The sequence below is a fragment of the Sylvia atricapilla genome, chromosome 30 (assembly GCF_009819655.1).
Source record: "Sylvia atricapilla isolate bSylAtr1 chromosome 30, bSylAtr1.pri, whole genome shotgun sequence".
Taxonomy (NCBI): domain Eukaryota; kingdom Metazoa; phylum Chordata; class Aves; order Passeriformes; family Sylviidae; genus Sylvia; species Sylvia atricapilla.
In genome coordinates, this window is record NC_089169.1 from 336,902 (window position 1) to 356,964 (window position 20,063).

Genomic DNA, 20,063 nt, shown 5'->3' on the forward strand with positions numbered 1-20,063 from the left:
GCTGCCTTCATGTCTGTTCTGTTGAGGACCCATAAAAAAAAGAGGGGGACTGAAGTCTGCCTTCTGAAGGAGAGAAAAGGAACCAGCACCCAAGTTTACTTGTGAAGAAGTAGAGTTTTCGTAAGCCTCAAAAAGGCAAGGCTGAAGCCAGACAAGATCCCACTGCCAGTTCAGGCACAAACCTGCCAGTGGCATCGCACCACTGCAAGGCCCATCCTGCCCAGCAGCACCCGCAAAGAAATTTCCATCACTTCCTATGGCACTGCCAGCACCTCTCCCCTGTACAGAAGAAGAGCCCATATTCTGCCACAAAACTCTCGTCCTGGGAGCTATGGGAGCAATTTTGCCACAAAACCTTCTCCTCTTCCCCGTGCAGTTGCAAAGGGGGAGGGGTCGCTGTTGTAAGGGCCCCCCAGCACTGCAGCCCGACAGGAAGCCAAACCACTGGTCTCTGTCGCGCTTTCCTGGCAAGGTGACAGCACGGCCAGATGTAGAACTTGGCTGGTGTGGGATGAACCACGGCCGGACACAGTGTGTGTGCCCTGTCAGGCTGTGCACGGGGTGTCATGCACGAGGTCCTTGTAAAGGTGGCTGTGCACAGGGGGCTACCGGGGTTGCGTTCTCCATCGATAGAGAGCATAGAGTGCATGCCCAAGGTCTGTGGAGGGGACTCACACATGTTGGTCTGTGCTGTCCGTGGAGTCTCTGCCCGGGGGCGCACTCGTACAGTCCATCCACGGGATCCATGCGCAGGGCCGTCCCATCAGCGAGGCAGGGTCACGGGGTGTCTCAGCCCCACCGGGACGGGACCCCCACCGAAGCTTCCATCCCTTCCCACGGCTCCCCGGGCCCGCCGGGGCTGCGGCTGCCTGCCCGGCTGCCGCCGCGCCGTTCCCCGGGGCCGCCCCCTCCGGATCTGGGCGGGGAGCGCCGGCCCTGCCATCCTCTCCGGCCCCTCTGGCCCCGGCCCGGCCCCGGCCCATCCCGTCGCCTCCGCATGGGGCCCCCTGGGCCGGCCTGACCCCTCGCCGAAGCCCCTCTGCCCCCGGAGACGGGCCCCGTCGAGGAGCCGCGACGGGACCCCCCGGCTGCCCGTTCCAGGGCGGGCCCTCCGGAGCTCGGAGAGACCCCCCCGAGCCTCGTCCCCAGGAGCAGCGGACTCCTGGAACCTCCCCGGGATTGCCACGGCAGGACTCCTCCGACACCCGGCGAGACCCCCTGACTCAACTCGTTGCTGGAGCAGATACTCGGGCCCCCTCCGAGACCCTTCCCCGGGGCAAGGGACCTCCGAGGGCACGCGGTTCCCTCCCCGGGCCCCAGGAGCCAGCACCCCTGGGGACCCACCAGCTGTCCCCGCCGGGGCGAAGGACGCCTGGAGCCCCCCACGAAGGCCCCGGTCCTCCGGCCCGCATCCGCGCTCCCGGGCTGGCCCCAGTCCGCAGAAGATCCCGTTTCCAGGGCTGGGGGCAGCCGGGCTGCCCAGGGCCCCCCGGCTGAGTCGACCCTGAGCCGGCGGGGCAGCCGTGGGGTGTCGAGGAGCCCGGGGGCCGCTGCGGCACCCTGCGTCTCCCCGGCTCCATGGCGGCCAAGTGGTTCAAGGAGTTCCCATCCAACCTGAAGACGGTTTCAGAGAGGGCTCGGCCGGGAAGCGGTAGCCTTGGGAAGAGCCGCAAGAATTCAACCGCTGAGCTGGGGGGCTACCGGGCGGCTGGGGGTGGCAAGGAAGGGGGCAGCCGACTGTCACGGGACAACCTGCAGGGTCTACTCCAGGCCGCCACTGGGAAGATGCGGAAGAATTCCCGGGTGGAGGGAGGCACACCGGAGGGACCCTCCAAAACCTACATCAATCGCCTTATCAAGGTGGAGGCTTCCGAGAAAAACGGGAAGGGGCACCCTGGACCCCTGCCTGCCGGCCTGCCTGCCCCCGAGCAGGACAAGGGGAAGCCCCCCAAGACAGAGACGGTAAGGCAAGGACTGGGAGCTGGGGGCAGATGGGGAGATGTGGGGAGCGCAAAGCGCTGGCAGCTTTAACTGCTTTGGTCTCCGACTCATTAGCCTGGTTGACTTTGTCCTTTTATCTGCCCGGCTCCACTGCCTTTAAATTCCTTCAAAGCTGCCTTCATCCCGACTGCCTTTCATCATCCATGTGGGGATGGGGGGGTGGTTGGGCATCCTCATCATGGCCTGCATGGCCCATGACAGCCTGACCCCAGTGCTCAGCTGCTGGCTAAACAAAGGCCAATGTAAAGCTTTTCTGGGAAGCTGGTCTTTCACTCCTGCACAGCCTTGGGAGGATTGGGAGCCAGTTGGGGGGGATTGCTGTCACCCAAAAGGGTCCCAGAGCTCTCCCCAGGATCTTCCCTGCCACTGAGGTGCATAGGAATGGTCTGGACTGCCCCCACCTAAAGGTGCCACTGGGTGCATCCTATGCAGTTGCGGTATGGCTCCATTTACCCCAGGTTAAGCCACCTTCCTTCCCTGGGGACCCCAGTGTACCTCTTTCCTGCCTGGCTCTGTGCTGGTGGCATCTCTGCCACCCCTGCTGGAACTCCCACGACACATGTGAACACCACCCCCTGAAGCCAGCAATGCCTATTCTCTGCTCAGGTCATCATCCTGGAGGATTACGCAGACCCTTACGATGCCAAACGGACCAAGGGGCAACGGGATGCTGAGCGCCTAGGGGAGAATGATGGGTACATGGAGCCCTATGATGCCCAGCAGATGATCACAGGTATGTGCCATGTTGAGCCATGCTGTAGCACCGCTGCTGGCACGGCTCCCCAGCCGAGAGTCTGTGGCTGCCCTTGGAGCCACCCGGTGCGGGAGGCTTTGGGAACAGGAAAGCTGCTTGCTGCTTCCTGCGACTGCGCAGGGCCAGATAAGGAGTGGGAGCAAGGCTGGACACTGACCCATGCTGGCCAGCCCCTCAACCATTGCCATGACCTGCTGCCATCATCCAACGGGCACATGTGGTCAGTGCAAAGCCCTCAATGCCCTCCAGTCATCCCAGGTTACCACCCCCCAAGAGTTCCCCATGGCCATGCCCCCCAGCCAGCAACACCCCGGCTGGTGTGGCGACTGTCCAGCTGGCCGCAACAACAGGAACTGACTGGGCCGGAAGCTGGAAATAAAAGATTTGCTGCTGATGTTTTTTTTCCGTGTGGGGCAGCCCAGGCTGTTAGGCAAAGACTGGCGCCATGGGGAAAAGCAGAGAGCTGGGAGGGGCGAGCCCCTGGGGTGGCCTCCCGCACAGCTGAGCTCCAGCTTGGGGTGTAGCATCCTGCTGCCGTGGAGCTCAGCTGGCCCCACTGGCGTGGGTCTGTGCCTGTGGCGCCAGCAGCCTCAGGGCTGGACAGCAGACCAGGCGCCATAAGGATGGGCCTTTTCCTGCTCCAGCTCCTCCCTGCTTCCCAATGGGGCGTTGCCAGAATGGGGTCCCCAGCACACATCTCTCACTGAGGGCTGGTAGTGGGAGCAGGGGATCTCAGGGAACACGCAGACCCATCCCTGACCCATCATCCCTCTTCCCCACAGAAATCCGTCGTCGTGGCTCCAAGGACCCCCTGGTCAAAGCCATCCTGCTGCTGGATGGTCGTGGAGAGCCTGGGGAAGGGGGTGCCAAAATGGATTTTGCCAAGCGGCTGGGGGGCAAGGAGGTGGCAGGGAAGGAGCCACAGCTCTATGACACCCCTTATGAGCCTAGGGAGGGGGTAGCCGGGGGGACCCCAGAGCGCAGGGTAAGGGCTGGTGATGGGCACCTGCCTGAGAATGATGAGCGCCCAGCGGGGGAATATGAGCAGCCCTGGGAGTGGAAGAAGGAGCAGATTGTCAAAGCACTGTCAGGTAGGGGACAGGGACAGGATGGGAATGAGGATGGGGGGAAGGAACAGGCATGGGATGGGGATGACAACAGGCACAAGGATGGGGACAGACTTTCTAGCAGGGCATGTCACAAGGGGACAAGGTGCAATAGTTTTTAACTATAAGGGGCACTTTAGATACAAGAATTTTCTTGGGCTGAGGGTGGCAAGGCACTGGCACAGGTTGCCCAGAGAGGTGATGCCTGCCTGGTCAAGTTGGATGGGGCTTTGAACAGTCTAATATAACTGAAGACATCCCTTTCCATAGTGGGGTGTTGGACCAGATGGGGACAGGCCCATGGCTGGAGAAGGGGTTAGAACTGGTAATGGGGAAGGTGGTGGGGTTGGGAAAAGGGATGGAGCTAGGGATGGGGATCAAAAGTGAAGGGGCTTTGGGGGCTCACATCTTGTCCCTCCCAGTCCAGTTTGAGGGCTCAGAGCGCCCTAAGGAGGAGACACTGCGGCAGCATCTACGCCAGAAGAGCTGGACTCCCAAGATGCTGAAGCCAGTGGGCACCGAGTACAGCGAGGGGGAGCGGGTTGACCCTGCCCTGGCACTGGAGAAACAACCGTGAGTTGAGAGGCCGGTCTACGTGTGGGAAACGAGGCAAGGAGGGATGGAGTGCCCAATGTTTTGCCATGGCTCAGAGTCCCCTCCCTGTGTGCCCTCACAGCTGGTACCACGGGGCCATCACGCGGGCTGAGGCAGAGAGCCGGCTGCAGACGTGCCGGGAAGCCGGCTACCTGGTGCGCACCAGCGAGACTGGCAGCGGCAAGTACTCCATCGCGCTCAAGTGAGTGTCGGGATGGCCACACAATAGGGGGGTCCCGGCCGCGGGGGTTCCCACCCTGGGGAGATGGGGCGAATCCCCACCCTGGGGCAGTGCTGCAGGAGGAGTTTCCTCTGGTTGTTTACACCAAAGCCCTCATGGGGAGGAAGCACCCAGACCCCGAGGGATGGCACCCCCCGATCCACTGGGGGACCCAGCCATGCTGGTGTGGAGCTGGGGCGGGGGGGTGGTACGGCGTGTCCCCCTCCCCGGCATATTGTCGGGAGCGCCAGTGGCGTTTCCTTCCTGAGGAAGTGCAGCCCCTGGAGCCGAAACAATCAGAGCGGGACGGGAACAAACAGGGGTGGATACGGCCGCGGGGCAGGCGGGCGCCGGGGGGCTGGCGGCAACACTGATGCCTGCTGGCTGCCCAGGACCAGCCAGGGCTGCGTCCACATCATCGTGGCCCAGACCAAGGACAACAAGTACACGCTCAGCCAGGCCAGCGGCGTCTTCTCCAGCATCCCTGAAGTTGTGCACTACTACTCCACTGAGAAGCTGCCCTTCAAGGGGGCTGAGCACATGGCCCTGCTGCACCCCGTCCATTGCAAACTGCATTAGCGTCTACTGATGCCGCCCCGAGTGATCTGCACCCCCACCCCAGTGGCACGAGACAGGGTGCGGCCACAGCAACAGGCATGTACCACGGAAAGGGTCCAGTGAGAACCCCTTTTTCATGTCTTCAGTCCTGAAGGGACCCCACTCCTGGACTCCAGCAGGGCTGTCCCCCTTTAGCTGGGACAAATCCTGACCACCCTGTGCCAGAACCGACTTGTCATGGGGCTGCCCACATGCCCGAGGTGGGGGCATGCAGTGAGACTGGGACATGTAATGATCTAGTAAAATAAAGTTGTTGGCTGAGAGGGAGCAGTGGTCCTGGCGGCCTGGAGGATGGTCCTTGTGCTGGCAGGAGTCACCAGTTTCAGGGGCCAGGGGTAATGGGGCTCCCCAACAGCACATCTGCATCCTGTCAGCCTTTTTATAAAATGAGGCCAGCAGAAGGGAAGGGGAACGCTGTCCCTAGGGTGCCTGAGCACCCTCTCCCCTCGTCCTGTGGTTTCCTGCCCGGGTGCAGCTGCAGCTCCTCAGGGTTGCAAAACCCAGCATGGGGTGGGCAGTGCATGACAGAGGAGGCATGGCCTGGGGATGCAGGCAAGGGGGTTTGTGGCAGGAAGGCATGCACAGCACAGGGGGTGCAGCCTGGGAGTGGAAACAGGGAGCATGGAATACACGGGAAGGGGCGGGGGGGCATAGTTACTGGGCACAGCAAGGTAGGGGGAGAATGAAGTGGTGGTGCAACCCCACTGGAGCCACTCCTAGGCAGCAGGCAGGCTGCAGTGACCCTGCTCCCAGCAGCCATTCCAATGTAAATCCAAAGCATTTATTTGAGCCACATTGTCCAATTTTCACAACATGTGCTTTAAAAAGGAGCCCTGAGGGGGCTGGAGCAGAGGTATGGGGCTGATGCAGCCAGGCTCTCCCTCTCTTCCCAACACCCACGGCACTGTAGGGATCAGGCCCTTTCCTGTGAGACCCCAAACCTGGTCCCAGGCCAGCTCCCATGCTCTGGTGCAGCCATGCTTCCAGCGCTGTCACTCCTGGCCATCCCAGCTTGGCCATGGTGCTGAAAGTGCCCCCCAGGACCTGGTTTGGGGCTTCTTACCAGCTGCTTCTCCATGGGGCGCAGCACTGATTTCCCTCCTCAAAGGCTCGTCCCAACCACAGAGCCACCAAATAGTGGGGAAGAACTGCTCCCAGAGCCACATCACAGCCCTGGGATCCCTCATCCAACCCCCAAGCACCTACCAGTGTATTCAGCCCCTGGCTACTGCCCTGAGAAGGAATAATCTGCATGAGTCATGTGGAGCATTCCAGGGGCTGAGGGGACAGGGTGTGAGAGCAGAGGGGTATCACTGAGTGTGGGAGGGGGGAGGCTTAGGGGGACCAGCATGTGCTGCCCCTCGCCCTCTGGCTTGGTCATCTCCTGCCCGCTTGTCCACCATGTCTGTCTGTACCTGCAGGGAAGAGGAGCAGCTCCAGGTCAGGGAGGGGCAGACAGAGTCCCCTGCACTAGCCCCCCTGGCACTCACCTCACCACGATGCCAACAAACAGGGCGATGCCAAGGAGCAGACTCCCTCCGGTGACCAGGAAGGCATAGGGGGTTGCCACAGGATGGGTGCTGGATTCCATGGCAGACCCTGACACAGAGAGAATGGATGGGCTCATTGTGGCACCTGGGTGTCCCTGCCCTCCACCTCCAGCCCAGGAACCCTTTCTCACCAGCAGCATCATTACTGTCATCCTCCCCGAAGAACTTGGGGAGCAGTGTCACCCCATAGGTGCCATCTTCTACAGAGACCTGCAAAAGATGGAGGGCACAGTGGGACAGGTCATCCCATATGCTCTGGTGTCCCCTTGTCCCACATGGGGACAGGAGACCCCTTCAGGAATATGTGATGCTTCCCAGGGCCAAGACCATTGTTACCTGTGAGCTGAAAGGCTCTGTTTCAGAGGTGAGGTCCCAAGGGTCTACAGAGTGAGGGAGGAGTATGAGACTGGGAGACCCCATGCTGAGTCCCCAGTCTCAGGGCCCCATGTTTCCCTCCTACCTGTCCAGGGGGTACCCACAGCCTCCTGGCTCCACTCGCTCCATGCACCATGGCCGAACTCATCCTTCGCCCTCACCTGCACCACATGCTTCGTCCCACGCCATGCGTCACGAATGTTGAGTGAAGTTGTTGTCACCTGATCCACCTGGAGGGAACACAGGGCTGGGGGCAGTCTGGCCAGAGAGACAAGCAACATGCCAGCAAGCGGGGTCTCACCTCCATGAAGGTTGGGGCAGGTTCAGGGCGGTAGCGGACCTGGAAGCGGAGCCAGTAGAAACGGGGGTCCCAGGATGAGGGGTAGGACCAGTTCACCTGCAGCCACTGCGGCGCTTTCTCCAGTGCCTCCACCGTCACATTGACTGGAGGGTCTGGCTTCACTGCTGGGGCAGGGTGGGGCTTAGGGCCTGGCACTACACCCTCAGCCACCTCAGCTCCCAGCAACAGGGGCAGCACTCACGGACACTGCTGAGAGTGATGATCTTGTCTTTGCCAGCCGAGCTACCAGCACTGTTGCTGACGCATGTGGACACCACAAGGTGTTTGGTGTCATCAGTGCCAGGCGGCACCTTCACCCGGCAAACAAACTTCCGTGCCTTGGAGAAGTAGCGGCACCGCTGCTGTGTGGCATTCTCGGCCACAAACCTGTGAGGTCACAGCTCAGGGGGACACTGCAGCATGCTCTAGGCACAGGGCAGGTGTGAGGGATATGTCCTATGCTGTAGAGTGCCTCGCAGTGTTAGGGAAAGGGTTTGTGGGGAGGGATACATTCTGTGCCATGGGGTCCCAGGCAGTGTTGGGGAATGAGGCCATGGGGAAGAAAGACACCCTGTGCAGTGGACTCTCAGCTACCAGTAGCTGCTAGGGAAAGGGTCTGCAGGAAGGCAAGCATCCTGAGTCATGGGGTCCCGGATGGCAACAGGGAAAGGGTCCATGGAGAGGGACATATTCTGTCCTATTGGAGTTCCAGCCCACGGTGGATGCAGTGGCAGCACTCACCTCTGCTTCACCCAGAGCACGGCACGTGTCCCTGGGGATGGCTTCTCCTGCTGTGGCCACTCACACAGGACATCCTTGTCATGGCTCCGCCGGTAGCAGAAGACCTGGGGAGTTTCAGGGGGCTCTGCAAGGCAGGGAGGTGCTGGGGGACAGGGGCCATCACAGGCAATGCTGCCAGGGACATTCCCACCCCAGCGTGGACCCACCTGCCACCAGCAGCCGCAGGGAGCGCAGCAGGTGGCTCCCCACAGAACAGCTGTAGTGCCCAGAGTCTTCGTAGCGCAGCCGCCGCAGGAGCAGGGTGTTACCCTCTGCCAGCTGCTGTCCCCAGCCCCCTGCTGCCCCCTGCTCCTTCACCTGCCACAACACCGTGGCATTTTCAGGCACCTCATCCTGGCAGGTCAGCGTGATGTTGGCTCCCAGGTGGCCCAACACCGTGTCCCGTGACAGCGCTGGAGGGACAAGAGGGCACCAAGCAATGAAGATGAGACCCCAGGCCCAGTGGGTGTCCCTGGAGATGGAAAGCACCCACCATCTGCTGGGGGTCAGGGCACCGAGCTGGAGAGTGGTAGTGGTTCCTCACATAGTGGGCACCACAGTACCCGGTGAGCTGTGTATTGAGGGGTCTGCTGGCGGGGAGCACAGCTCTGGGAAGGTGGCAGACTGGGACTGGTGGTCCCGGGAGTCTCTGGGTGGGGGTCCAGTGCCAAAGGGGTTAAGCAACTGCGCTGGCTGGCTGCGCAGGTCAGGCCTGGGCAGCGCTCCCGGCTCCCTCCAAAGGTCAACGGCCAGTGTGAACCTGCTGTTCCGTTTGGCTCCTGCTGCTGGGAACGCACCAAGTCCCCAGCACCCGGGACACAGCACCCAGTCCCCAGCACCCAACGCCCGTTCAACACCCTGGACACAGCACCCCCCAGTCCCCACGCTCCCGGTACTTCCAGGGGTGCCCACTACCACTGCCTGCCCGTCTCCCCGGGCCCGGCTGAGCTCCTTCGGGACAGGCAGGGAACCACACGTGTCCCTTCCCCGTGCCCGGATCCACGAGGCCCAGGTACCGGGAGAGGCTCAGGCCAGCCCCCTCTCCCGCCCCGCCCGGTACCGGTCGCACTCACCGACGGGGCCGCAGGGCCGCCCGGCGGCGGCAAGGCAGAGGAGGAGGAGGAGGAGGTGGAGGAGGAGGAGAAGCGGCCCCGGCGGCCGCGCCATGCGCCCGGCCCCGGACAGAAAAACATCAGCGGCGCCCGCGGTTGTGAAACCGGGCGGAGGGGCGGGGCGGCACGTGCGCCCGGGGGCCGGGCGAGCCGACACAGCCCCTCCCGCCCCCCGAGCCCCGGGACCGCTTTCGTACCCTCCCCGGATACCGCACACGGCGGAGTCTGCTCAGAACATCATTTTGGTTTTTATAATAATAATTTTAAAAGCTGGTTTGGTGGAGTTTTTTGGTTTTTTTGTTTTGTTTTGTTTTGTTTTTTCTTCAGGAGCCATAAAATATACTATTCCGCCAGACAGAAACGCCTCATAAATTATCCACCCTGATCCGCGTCCCCTCCACCGAAATAACCCCCCAAAGCCCCCAGATCCTCTTCAGCCCTCGCTAACACCCATCTTAACAAGCTCCTCTTTGGTATTGCGTTCCTGGGACCCCCAACAGCCCCAGAGACTCCCCGGGGGTCCCTCACGGCCCAGGAGCACTCAGTCCCGCAGGAGCTAGAGAGGAAGATGAAGGAGGAAGCAGAGGCCGAGGGTTGCGCAAGACCACGAGCGCGGGAGTGAATCACGGCAGCCGCCAACACCCAGCCTCCCCTGTGGCACAGAACACTTCCCCTTTCCCACCCAGCACTCACTGTCCTGGTGAACCATGCGGCAGGGGGACAGAGGGTGATCTTCCTCCCCCCTTCTCCTGTACCCAGCCAAGAAATGAGTCACTCTGTAAACTCAGAGGTTTTTTTCTTACTTTTTTGATTTTGGTTTTTGGTTCCTTTTGGTTGCTATTTTTTTGGGGGGGTCTTTCTTTCCTTTTTTTGTTTATATAAAAAAAAGACACGTGGATGGAGGGCACAGAGAGGCTAAGGTCCTCCCAGAGCCCTGCACCTCTGGCATGATACATTCATGTGTGATGGGGCATTTGCACTCAGTGGAATTGAATACTGATGGAAGAGCGGGGAAGGGGAGTAATGGTTGTGACATCCATCCGTCCATCCGCCCACTCTGGGGAGCGAAAAGACTATTTTTTGGCTAGAAGGCAACAGTCCAGACAGACTCACCCAAACCTCAGCACTGGCCTCCACATCACTTCTGCTCCTGCCACTGACAAGTGGCTTTGCCCTCCTCAGGGGCAGAGCAGGGGAGTCCCCAGCTGCACCAGAGGGGATGTGACCCCCTCCAGCTTCAGACCCTGAGAGTCTTGTCAGCTGCACCACTGGGGCTGCCAGCACTGCTGCCCTCGCAGCCCTTCTTCTTCCGCAGGGTCTCAATCCAGCTGGTGCTTGGGCGGGGGGCAAAGCTGGAGAGTGCCAAGGAGCTGAGCCGCATGTTCTTGCCAGACATGATGAGCTCCCCAAAACCCTCCTGATGGGAGAAGGCATAGCCAGAGCGGTGTGAGCCCACACGCCCTGTGTGCCGCATGCACCGGTGCTGTGTCTTCTGCTTCTTCCGTACCAGCTGAGTGTAGCGCACCTGGGGACACAAGGCTACATGGAACCATCTCTCTTCAGGGCTAGGACCCTGTGACCACTCCTACAGCCATGCACTCTCACCGTATCTGAGAGTTCTGGTTTCAGGTCCAGCTTAAGGAAGCGAAAGGCCACAACGGGCACGATGCAGACTACAGCAGTGAGGGCGATGGTCAGCCAGACCGTGGGCTGGGACAGCGTGTTCTGTGCATTACCTGGGGAGAAAGAATGAATCCAGTGAGAGCTAAGCTGAGGCAACACCCTGCTGGGGTAGGGAGCATAGGGCACCACAGGGACTCACCTACAAAGCGGAACTGATTAGGGAACATCTGGAAGAGGCCATCACTGTGCATGGTGAAGAGGATGGCAAAGTAGGCAGCCAGGCTGCCCCAGATGAAGAAGTGGTTGATGGCTGTCCAAAATCCTGTGTCTAACCCAATCTAGTGGGGAGGAGAAAGGGCTCAGGGGATGCCTGAGGTGCCCTGTGTGTCTGGGCCTGAGTAGCCACATCCCTACCTGTACACTGACGACAATCACGAGGGAGGTGGCGACAGTAACAGCAAAGGACTGGTAGTCGGCCAGCTGGGCACCATCATCACGGGTGGCATCAGCAAAGACGCCATAGGGGATGAAGAACATGAGGATGGAGGTGTAGATGCCCTGGGCAATGCAAATGAAGAACTCCCGCTTGTTGAAGAGCAGGTTCAGCTGCCCAGGCTCATAGAGTTTGGGGTATTCCATGCTCCGCTGCTCTGGCACATCCTGGGGGCATGGGCACCTCCCTTTAGCCCTGGGCAGGGCAGCCTCCACCACAGCCCACAGAATGACAAGGACAGCCTGACTCAGGCACCCAGGCAGCCCTTCTTCCCACAGGGTGGGCACGAAGGGAGTAGTACAAACTCCTCTCACACACAGGGACCTCTCACTACCCCCAGCCATACCTGGTCAAAGACACCCATAGCGAGCACAGGCAGCGATGTGTAGACAATGTTGTACAGAGTGATGAAGTACTGGTCATACACTGTCTGCATAGAATAGAGCACTCAGCAGGGCCCAACACCTGCCCACCCTGTGCCCCAGCCAGCCCCCAAGTCCCTGTGCCCACAGCTGCAGAGACAGGAGAGCTCCAGCTCCAGCCCCCCAGGACTACCCACCCTGACCACAGACTCCTCACACACTTCAGGCTGGATGCCAGGCTGTGTCTCCTGGCTCAGGGTGAGTCCCCATAGGGAGTCCATGGACCAGAACATCTTCAGAGCTGAGAAGCCCTGCAGGAAAACCCTCCCCAGCTCTCAGTGAGAAAAGCCACCAACCTACCTGTGCTGAGAAGCCGCAGAAGAAGCCAAACCAGAAGTGAACCATGGTGAAGGCAAAGTTCTTGTAGAAGAAGTAGCAAAGAAATTTGCACATGCGTAGGTAGGACCAGCGGCCATGCACCAGGAGCAGGCGCTGTAGGAACTTAAACTGGGAGAAGGAGTAGTCGGAGGCCAGCACGGCCTGGATGCCTTCCTGCCCACTGATGCCCACCCCAATGTGGGCAGCTGTGGAGGGAAGGAGAGATGGGTGAAGACAGGGCTGCCAGTAGAACAGGGGATGATAGCAGCACCCTCAGCACAGGCACTTTGTTCCTGTAGGGCAGAAAGGGGTGAGCACAGAGGCTCCCCAGGCCCCAGGATGGTGCAGGGGGGTGGCCTTGCCTCTCCTGCTGTGCCCCAGATCCAGCCTTACTCTTGATCATGCTGACATCATTGGCCCCATCCCCAATGGCCAAAGTCACAGCTTTCTTGTACTTCTTCACCAGCTCCACCACCTGGGCTTTCTGAAGGGGTGTGACACGGCAGCAGATAACCGCCTTGCAGGCACACGCTGTCTCCAGGAATTCCACCTCCATGTCTGCCTCCAGTGCATGGGCCTGGAAGGAGAGCAAAGGACAGCTGGCATCATGGTACACAGCCAGGGACAGGGCCTTGTCCTGCCTGGCACTCCCAGGGCCCTACCAGGCTGTGCCCATTGATGACCAGGGCATATTCCCCCGCAATAGCTTCCAGCACAGATGTAAGCTTGGAGGAGAGTTTCTCCTGGTAGAAGCCATTGCACACAGGATGCGATCCATCCATCATCTTCTCCCGGGCTTTCCTGAGGAGAGAGCGCACACGAGGTTCCATCTCAGGGCCCTTCCATATCTCTAGCTCCCCCAGCTGCAGCTGTGCCCCACACTGATCCTGTTCTTGTCCTTTGTTCCCCAACCCTCACCTGAGCTCCTCTCGCACCTCCAGCACAGTGTGGCCCGTGACCACAAACACCTCTGTCATGTCATCTGTCAGCATCTTGCAGGAGTAGCCAATGTTCACAGCTGTTTCTGAGGACAGGAGACCAGGGGCTGAGCCTGACTACATTCAGGAAAGAGCAGTAGGGATCCCAGGCAAGTGAAATCCAGCCCACAAACATCCTCATTTCCAGCCAGCACCTCAGCCACGCCTCACCCTGCTTGTCCCCTGTCAGCACCCAGATCTTGATGTTGGCCAGTGTCAGGATGGCAATGGTTTCAGGGACCCCCTGCTGCAGTTTGTCCTCGATCGCTGTGGCTCCAAGCAGCTTGGGGACCCAAACAGGTGGGAGGTCAGCAGGGGCTGCCCCCAGCCACCACCAGCCTCAGCCTTCAGCCCACCTACCATCATATTATGCTCCACCTCATCGTAGAGCCGAGCTAGGTGATCCTCATGAGCCTCAGGGGCACTGCCAGCTTGGAGCAGCCGCTCAGACCAGTCCTTGTAGTAGCTCTCCTCCAGGTCTTTGTAGGCCAGCACCAGTGTCCGCAGCCCCTCGCCAGCGTACTCCTGCAAGTGGTCAGAGCTGGGTGTGCTGGCAGACCCTGATGGTGTCCCCAGACCCCAGTGGTGTTCCTAGGACAGGGCACAAGCCCAGCTCAGGCTCCTGGGCAGCCATTCTTTCCTCCCCACCCTGCCTGCAGGACACGTACATTGAGGTGGTCAGTGGTGATGCTGGTCAGGTCCTGGTTGACAGGATGCAGCCGCTCCAGCAGGATGGTGTCAGCACCTTTGCAGTACAGCCGGATCTTGCCCTCAGGGCTGCGGACTGCGGGGAGGAGATAAGATGCTTGGCTCAGGGGTACAGGAGCAGGTCCCACTCTGACCCCTAGACATCAACCTGCCAAATGCCTCCACAGTCATGAACCCATCAGTGTTGGACTGGTCCCCCAACAAACCACAATGAGCCCCATGCTGCAGCCTCACATGGCCTTCCCAGCCCCACAGTCCCTGTGCCATGCCCAGGACCTTACCGATGACGGACATGCGCTTGCGGATGTTGTTGAAGTCCAGGATGGCCAGCAGCTGGTACGTGATGGCTTGACCCAGCTCATGCACTGTGATGGTCTTGGGCGTGCGGGACCGGAACACAAAGCCAAAGTTTCTGGCAGCTGTGACCAGTGCTCCTTCATCCGGAGACTGTGCCTTGTACAACAACTCCCCTGTGGACAGCGTGAGGGTCAGTGACAGTGTCTTGTGACCCACAGGGATAGAACCTGCCCCATGCCTACCTTCACTCTTCTCCTCGGACATGACAGTGTGACAGAGTGAGAGCAGGCGGAAGAACTCATGCACGTGGAGGTCTCCCAGCCTGACGGCTTCCAGTAGGCTGGGGTCCCAGAACTGGAACCGTGGGTCCGCCAGTGGGTTGAAGGAGAAGTCTACTGGCTCTGACCTCTGCCAGAGGCAAAGCTGAGGTTACCCTCCTGTGGCACTTGGCATGGCCAGGCGTCAAACTGACAGCACCCCTACCTCTCCCAGCTTTGCCTTGTGACCCAGCATGTCCTGCACTTCACCTGCAAAACAGGGTATGGAGTTAACCACGACAGAGACCCAACACCATGGTAGCTGCTGCTGCCCCACAATGCTCTAGCTAAGCCCCCTTGTCCCCTAACTGCCATCTAGACCAAACGGAGGTGGGGACACAGTGTACCCCCACTCTGTGGGCAGCCCCAGCCTGGCTCTGGCAGCTACCACTTACCATAGCTGTGCCCGTTCACAGAGCACTTGCTGAAAACCATGATATTCTGGGTGAGGGTGCCAGTCTTGTCAGAGAAGATGTACTCCACCTGCCCCAGCTCCTCATTGAGGGTGGTGGTGCGGGCTTCAGCAGGCGTCTGGCGCTTGGCACAGTACATCTTCTTGTCCCAGTTGATAAAGTAGCTGTGGCCAAGCCGGATCACCTCAACACTGCAGGGAGGATGGCTGGGTGTCACTGGGGCAGGGTAGCACACTCTGCTGAGCCAATGACAGGCATACACATGTCCACCCCAGACCCTCAGTGTCCTGGGCACTCCAGCACCCTAGGTGCTGCCCACTGCTTGCTAGCTCCCACACCCTTCCCAGGGGCTGGCCTATAACCCATTTCTGCTGACAGCCCCCACTAAGCCAGGGCTGGGGACTGAGGCAAGGCATCCAGGGGGCAGCCCATGGGGCTCCCCAGGCATCTCACACACCTTAGAACCATGAACCCCTCCCCAGCCCCCAAGGCAGACAGCAATGAGCTAGTGGGAGGGGTGGGGGTGACACATTCTTACCTCGGGGCTAAGAGTGACAGAACCCATGCTAGGGAACGAAAAGAGAGAGAAATTAAAAGAGAGAGAGAAGGGGACAGTGCAGAAGCCTGGGAGCTGTAGGAGGGCAGAGCAAAATAGCAGCGTGCAGCCAGTGCAGGGACAGACAAGCAGCCAGACAGACAAAGCCGGGGGCCCTGAGGGACCTGTGGGGTCCTCAGGTCTTGGAGCATCCCTGAAGGCAGACATGGCCTGTCACCAAGAGTAGCCCACACCCACCCACAGAACACACCGTTCTGCCTGTGGATCTCCATCTCTGTCTCCCCTCCCTGCAGGGCACCCCTTATTTCTCATACAGTCCCTGCCCAGCCCCTCTGCCCCCTGCCCTACCTCACATAGAGCGAGATTGGCACCACAGTGTTGAGGATGATGATGTAGGACCAGAAGGAGAGGAATCCAGAGAAGAAGGCACTGTGCACCCCCTCGTCCCAGGGCAAGTAGATCTGGAAGCAGATGCCCACCTCGTGCTCCCAGATGGCATTGCCAATAGCCAGGATCACTCCCATGCACACCAGGAACCCAAAGATCTGGGGACAGGACAGTACATCAGAGCCCTGACTAGGGCAGAGTCAGGGCTCTCAGGATCTCCCTTCTGCATACCCAGAGCACCAGCGTGTTCATCAGCCGGTCGATGCTTGTCCGCTTAAATTTGGTCCGGCCACTGTTCTGCATCAGCTTTGTGTCAGGTCCTGGGGAGTGGAAAGGCATCAGTGGAAAGGCGTCTTTCCCTCCCGTCTCTGCAGTGCAGTAGCAGCTGCCACCTCAGCCCACCTGCAAAGATGACGAGGCCAAAGCACCACTCGGTGTTGCGCAGGACACAGCCCCGCAGCAGCATGTTCTGGTTGCTCAGGGGGTACTTGTCCTCCTTCCAGTACAGCGTCCCACCAAACTTGTCCAGCTTGTTGTTGGGGGGTTCACAAATCACCTCACCTGGGTGCATAGTATGGCTCAGCTGTGACTTGCCTTCTCCATATGGCCAGCTCCATCCCAGTGCTCCCAGCACCATCCCTGACTACCCAGAGATCCACTTTGAGCCGCAGTAGGACAATGCCACGTGGTTGGTCCTTGTCTACCCAGGGTGATGGAGCAAGAAACATTGGGACTGCCCCGTGGCAGAGGGCTGGTCGCAGGCACTCACCATCAAAGCAAGCCAGCCGGCTGGCGTCCCCCAGCTCCGCTGTGACAGGGATGGCCTGACGCACCTTCATATTGGTCTCTCTGCAGGGAAGAAGGCACCACATGCGGGTTAGAGACAGCTGGCAGGGAGGGCCTTTGCAGGTGCTGCCCAGCAGCTCCTGCCCTGCCTGCAGCCCACTCTCCCTCCCATGTCCTGCCTTCCCTGGGCCCCCCAAGGCAAGCACGGGCACCTACCCATCCAGCTCTGCAGTCTCTATGTAGCATAACCCATGGGGTTCACTGCTGGAGAGGAGGAGGAGGTCAGCCTGCTGGGAGAGATTTGTGACAGGTTGTGCCAACACGGGGGCTTCCTGATGCCTTCCCCAGGGAAGCTCCTGGCCCTTGGATGTCCTTGGAACTCCCTGGAGCATCTGCAAAGGCTGTCCCTAACCCCATGTATCCTTTGCACCCAAGCCTAGCCACCATTGCTCCAAGTGCCCGGATCCTCAGAGTTGAAAACATGGCTCCACCATGGCTCCAACTCTTCAACCTAAATGCAACTTCTAGGTTGGAAGCTCCTAATGTCCCCATCTGGGGAAGTGATGGAGGAGCACAAAAGCAAAGCGGGAGTGGCACTACACCCTTCCATGGTCCCTGTGTGCCACAAACCCTCCTGGAACCATACTTGTCTCAGGGCTGCACTCACCGCCACAAACTGGTTGTTCTCCAACTTGATGATGTCTCCAACACGGACATTCATCCACTGCTCCTGGCGAAGGCTGTAGAGGGACAGCAAACTATAGTCAGGCAGGAGCCCTGCCCACTGCCCTCTGCCACATCCCACAGGGTCCCTGACTCCCTCTCCACTGCTCTGTGCCCATGACACTCACACTCCACCGATCAAGACCTGAGACTGCCGGTTGTTCACCTGGTTGTCACTTTTATGGCGGAACTGGGAGCAGGGGGAAGAGAAAGAAGTGTCAACCTCCTGGGGATCCCAGCCTCCCACAGAATTTCAATCTCAAATGCCATGGCCCTGGACACCACACCCCTGCACAGCATCCCAGCCCCCTGCCCAGTGGGCAGAAGGATGCAGGGGGAACCACTCACATAGTCATCAGTGGCATCTTTGACAGCTGTGATGGTTAAGACAAGAACCAAAGGCACGATGGTGGTAAACCAGGAGAGTGAAGAGATCTGAGGAATCAGCTGGGGACAAGGAACAGGAGTTACATGGGAACCAGCCAGACCCAGGCCCATGCTGCCCCTGCTTGAGGGTGCCAAATCTCCCCACTTCCAAAGTATGGGACTACTCAGGGCCCTGCTGTATGCCCAGGCAGGGAAGGACCGCACTCACCTGCAGGATGAGGAGGAAGAGGAAATATGTATTGGCCACTTCTTGGAACTGCTCAAAGAGGTTGACAGGCAGGAAGGTGACAATGTTGTACTTAGAGGTCTTGATGCAGTTGCTCTAGGGACGGATGGGGCAAGAAGGGGGTTTACAGGCTGCCGAGGCCCCATAACCCCCCAAGATCAGATCACTCTGGAGAGGGCAGGGGCTGTGGCTCACTGTGCTCTTTTGGGGGATCAGGCTCCTGTGCTACCTCTGGCAGCTTCCTTGGGAAGCAAATTCCTCAGTCTCAGTCACCAGCCAGTACCTGGGACCAGCCTCCTCCAGCAGCAGCACCTGGCGCCCCCAAGGGTGACCCCAACCCAGACCCTCTTCTCCCCTCTCTGCAACCAGTTCTGGAGCAGCCAGGGATAACCTCTAGCATGGAGGTCAAGCACTGCCCTCCCCAGGCACCTTCAGAAGCTGACCCATGATCCACATTGGGACGTGGGACCAGGCTGGGATCTGGGCAGAGTCAGAGGGTTCTTGGCCTTGGCCAAGGATGGGAGGCTGAATCCTCCACACAGAATGCACTGTGCCCATCCAGCCCCACAGCTATATTGACATGAATGTCATCAACACCATTTTCTCAGGGACAAAAGTCTATTTTGTAGTCATAACACCTCCCCCCTCCCCTACTGAGGGTGATTCAGACCCTAACCCCACAAACTTGCCCGAGGACCCCCGGGAAGGGGGGTTCAGGCCACCCTCACTCACTGCGTACTGGAACTTCTCATTGTACTCCCGTGCGTTGGCTCGCACTCGACGCTCTTCCTCTGCAACACAGCACCCTGTCACCCCCATGCACCCTGACGCTCCTTACATCTGCAGCCAGACAGCCCCAAGACCCTGAACTCTGACACCCCAATCTCCTCTCCATCCTGAAAGCCAAGCTAGTCCCAGAATCCCAGAAGGCAGAGAACAGGGAGTCTCTCCAGCTGTGCCATGTGGCCTGTGCTCCTCCATGCCAGGACCTCTACCTCTGCACACCTAGAGCTTCAGTGTTGCTTAACTGTACTTTCACCCCCGAATTCTGCATCCCTGATTCCCCCAAGCCTGCACTGCTAGATGCTCGGCTCTACTTACCTGTATTCCCAGGGCTCCAGATTCTGCATCCCCCATCTGACTTATCTGCTCCCCCAGCTCGGCACCCCGAGGTCAATAGCCCCTTACAGCCCTGCACCCCCAGATACTGCACCCCCAGATCACACCTCTGCTCCTTCAGCCCTGCTTTGCTGCATTCCTGGATTCGCAGTTCCGCATCCCCAAGCCCCTAAAGTCTGCATCCCCAGCCTCTTTTAGCTGCAGCCTACACCCCTAACTCTGCACCCCCCAGCCTCCATTTCCGCTCCTCCCCCGTGCTCACCCCGCATTCACCCGCCCCGCCGGGCTCGCGGACCCGCTGCCACTTCTCGGACATCTGCCGAGGCACGGCCCCAGGCCCGGCCCGTCCCGCCCCGCCCCGCCGCGTTACTGCGGCAACGGCCGCGCCGGGGCCCGATCGGGACCCACGCGGGCCTCTCCCGGGCCCACCGCGGCCCCGCTTACCCGGGGCTCGGCGGGCCGCGCAGCGCTCCATTGCCCCGCGCCCCGCAGCCCATGGGGAGCGGGCGGGCGGCCGGGCCGGGCCGGGCCGGGCCGGGCCGGGGCCGCTGCCTCCGCCGCCGCCTCAGCTCCCCATGGCCGCGGCGGCGCCGGTCGGCGGCGGAAGTGAGGTGGGGGCGCGGGAAAGCGACGGAGCGCTGCCGCGGGGGGCGGCCCAAATTGCAGCCCCGGCCGTGTCCTGGCCAGCGAGGCGGCTCCGCGAGGTCCCGGGGAGCCCTGTGGGTCCGGGGGGGCCGGCGACAGCCCCACGGGTTGCCAGGGGGCAATGCCGGGGGTCCCGGGGACAGCCCCAGATCGCAGTGGGCAACCCCCACACTTAGCAGTACCTGTCCCCCAGGCTGGGGTCCCCCTGCAGCCAGG

General features: G+C 60.3%; 3 protein-coding genes across 8 annotated transcripts; 1 reads left to right on the top strand and 2 right to left on the bottom strand.

Annotated features, from left to right (window-relative positions):
* Nucleotides 1–924: 924 nt before the first annotated feature.
* Nucleotides 925–5,560, top strand: SHE (Src homology 2 domain containing E). Its single transcript, XM_066337972.1, has 6 exons — nt 925–1,962; nt 2,608–2,734; nt 3,538–3,846; nt 4,284–4,434; nt 4,538–4,657; nt 5,068–5,560. Exons 1-6 carry the CDS (start codon nt 1,579–1,581, stop codon nt 5,252–5,254), a joined length of 1,278 nt encoding a protein of 425 aa, XP_066194069.1. The 5' UTR covers nt 925–1,578; the 3' UTR covers nt 5,255–5,560.
* A 500-nt stretch (nt 5,561–6,060) lies between these two features.
* On the bottom strand, nt 6,061–9,587 carry IL6R (interleukin 6 receptor). Of its 4 annotated transcripts, none has more exons than XM_066337721.1 (10): nt 9,412–9,587; nt 8,506–8,751; nt 8,300–8,423; nt 7,761–7,945; nt 7,559–7,683; nt 7,304–7,448; nt 7,180–7,223; nt 6,975–7,053; nt 6,784–6,892; nt 6,061–6,708 (listed from the first exon to the last, which is right to left on the bottom strand). In XM_066337721.1, exons 1-10 carry the CDS (start codon nt 9,503–9,505, stop codon nt 6,519–6,521), a joined length of 1,341 nt encoding a protein of 446 aa, XP_066193818.1. In that variant the 5' UTR covers nt 9,506–9,587; the 3' UTR covers nt 6,061–6,518. The 4 variants fall into 4 exon arrangements, with proteins under 4 accessions (XP_066193818.1, XP_066193819.1, XP_066193816.1 ...); XM_066337722.1 differs by having other exon boundaries at nt 7,559–7,680; nt 9,412–9,585; XM_066337719.1 differs by having other exon boundaries at nt 7,520–7,683; nt 9,412–9,584.
* Nucleotides 9,588–10,278: 691 nt separating this feature from the next.
* Nucleotides 10,279–19,790, bottom strand: ATP8B2 (ATPase phospholipid transporting 8B2). 3 transcript variants are annotated; one of them, XM_066337918.1, is made up of 27 exons: nt 19,647–19,790; nt 18,816–18,874; nt 18,066–18,179; nt 17,819–17,917; nt 17,599–17,660; nt 17,415–17,487; nt 16,964–17,034; nt 16,731–16,810; nt 16,364–16,522; nt 16,193–16,281; nt 15,923–16,119; nt 15,001–15,209; nt 14,772–14,815; nt 14,531–14,696; nt 14,273–14,461; nt 13,952–14,067; nt 13,644–13,808; nt 13,455–13,566; nt 13,225–13,330; nt 12,969–13,107; nt 12,700–12,883; nt 12,289–12,512; nt 11,913–11,996; nt 11,488–11,733; nt 11,273–11,411; nt 11,056–11,186; nt 10,279–10,975 (listed from the first exon to the last, which is right to left on the bottom strand). In XM_066337918.1, exons 1-27 carry the CDS (start codon nt 19,675–19,677, stop codon nt 10,688–10,690), a joined length of 3,576 nt encoding a protein of 1,191 aa, XP_066194015.1. In that variant the 5' UTR covers nt 19,678–19,790; the 3' UTR covers nt 10,279–10,687. The 3 variants fall into 3 exon arrangements, with proteins under 3 accessions (XP_066194015.1, XP_066194016.1, XP_066194014.1); XM_066337919.1 differs by having other exon boundaries at nt 13,662–13,808; nt 16,964–17,037; XM_066337917.1 differs by having other exon boundaries at nt 16,964–17,037.
* Between the last annotated feature and the right edge of the window lie 273 nt (nt 19,791–20,063).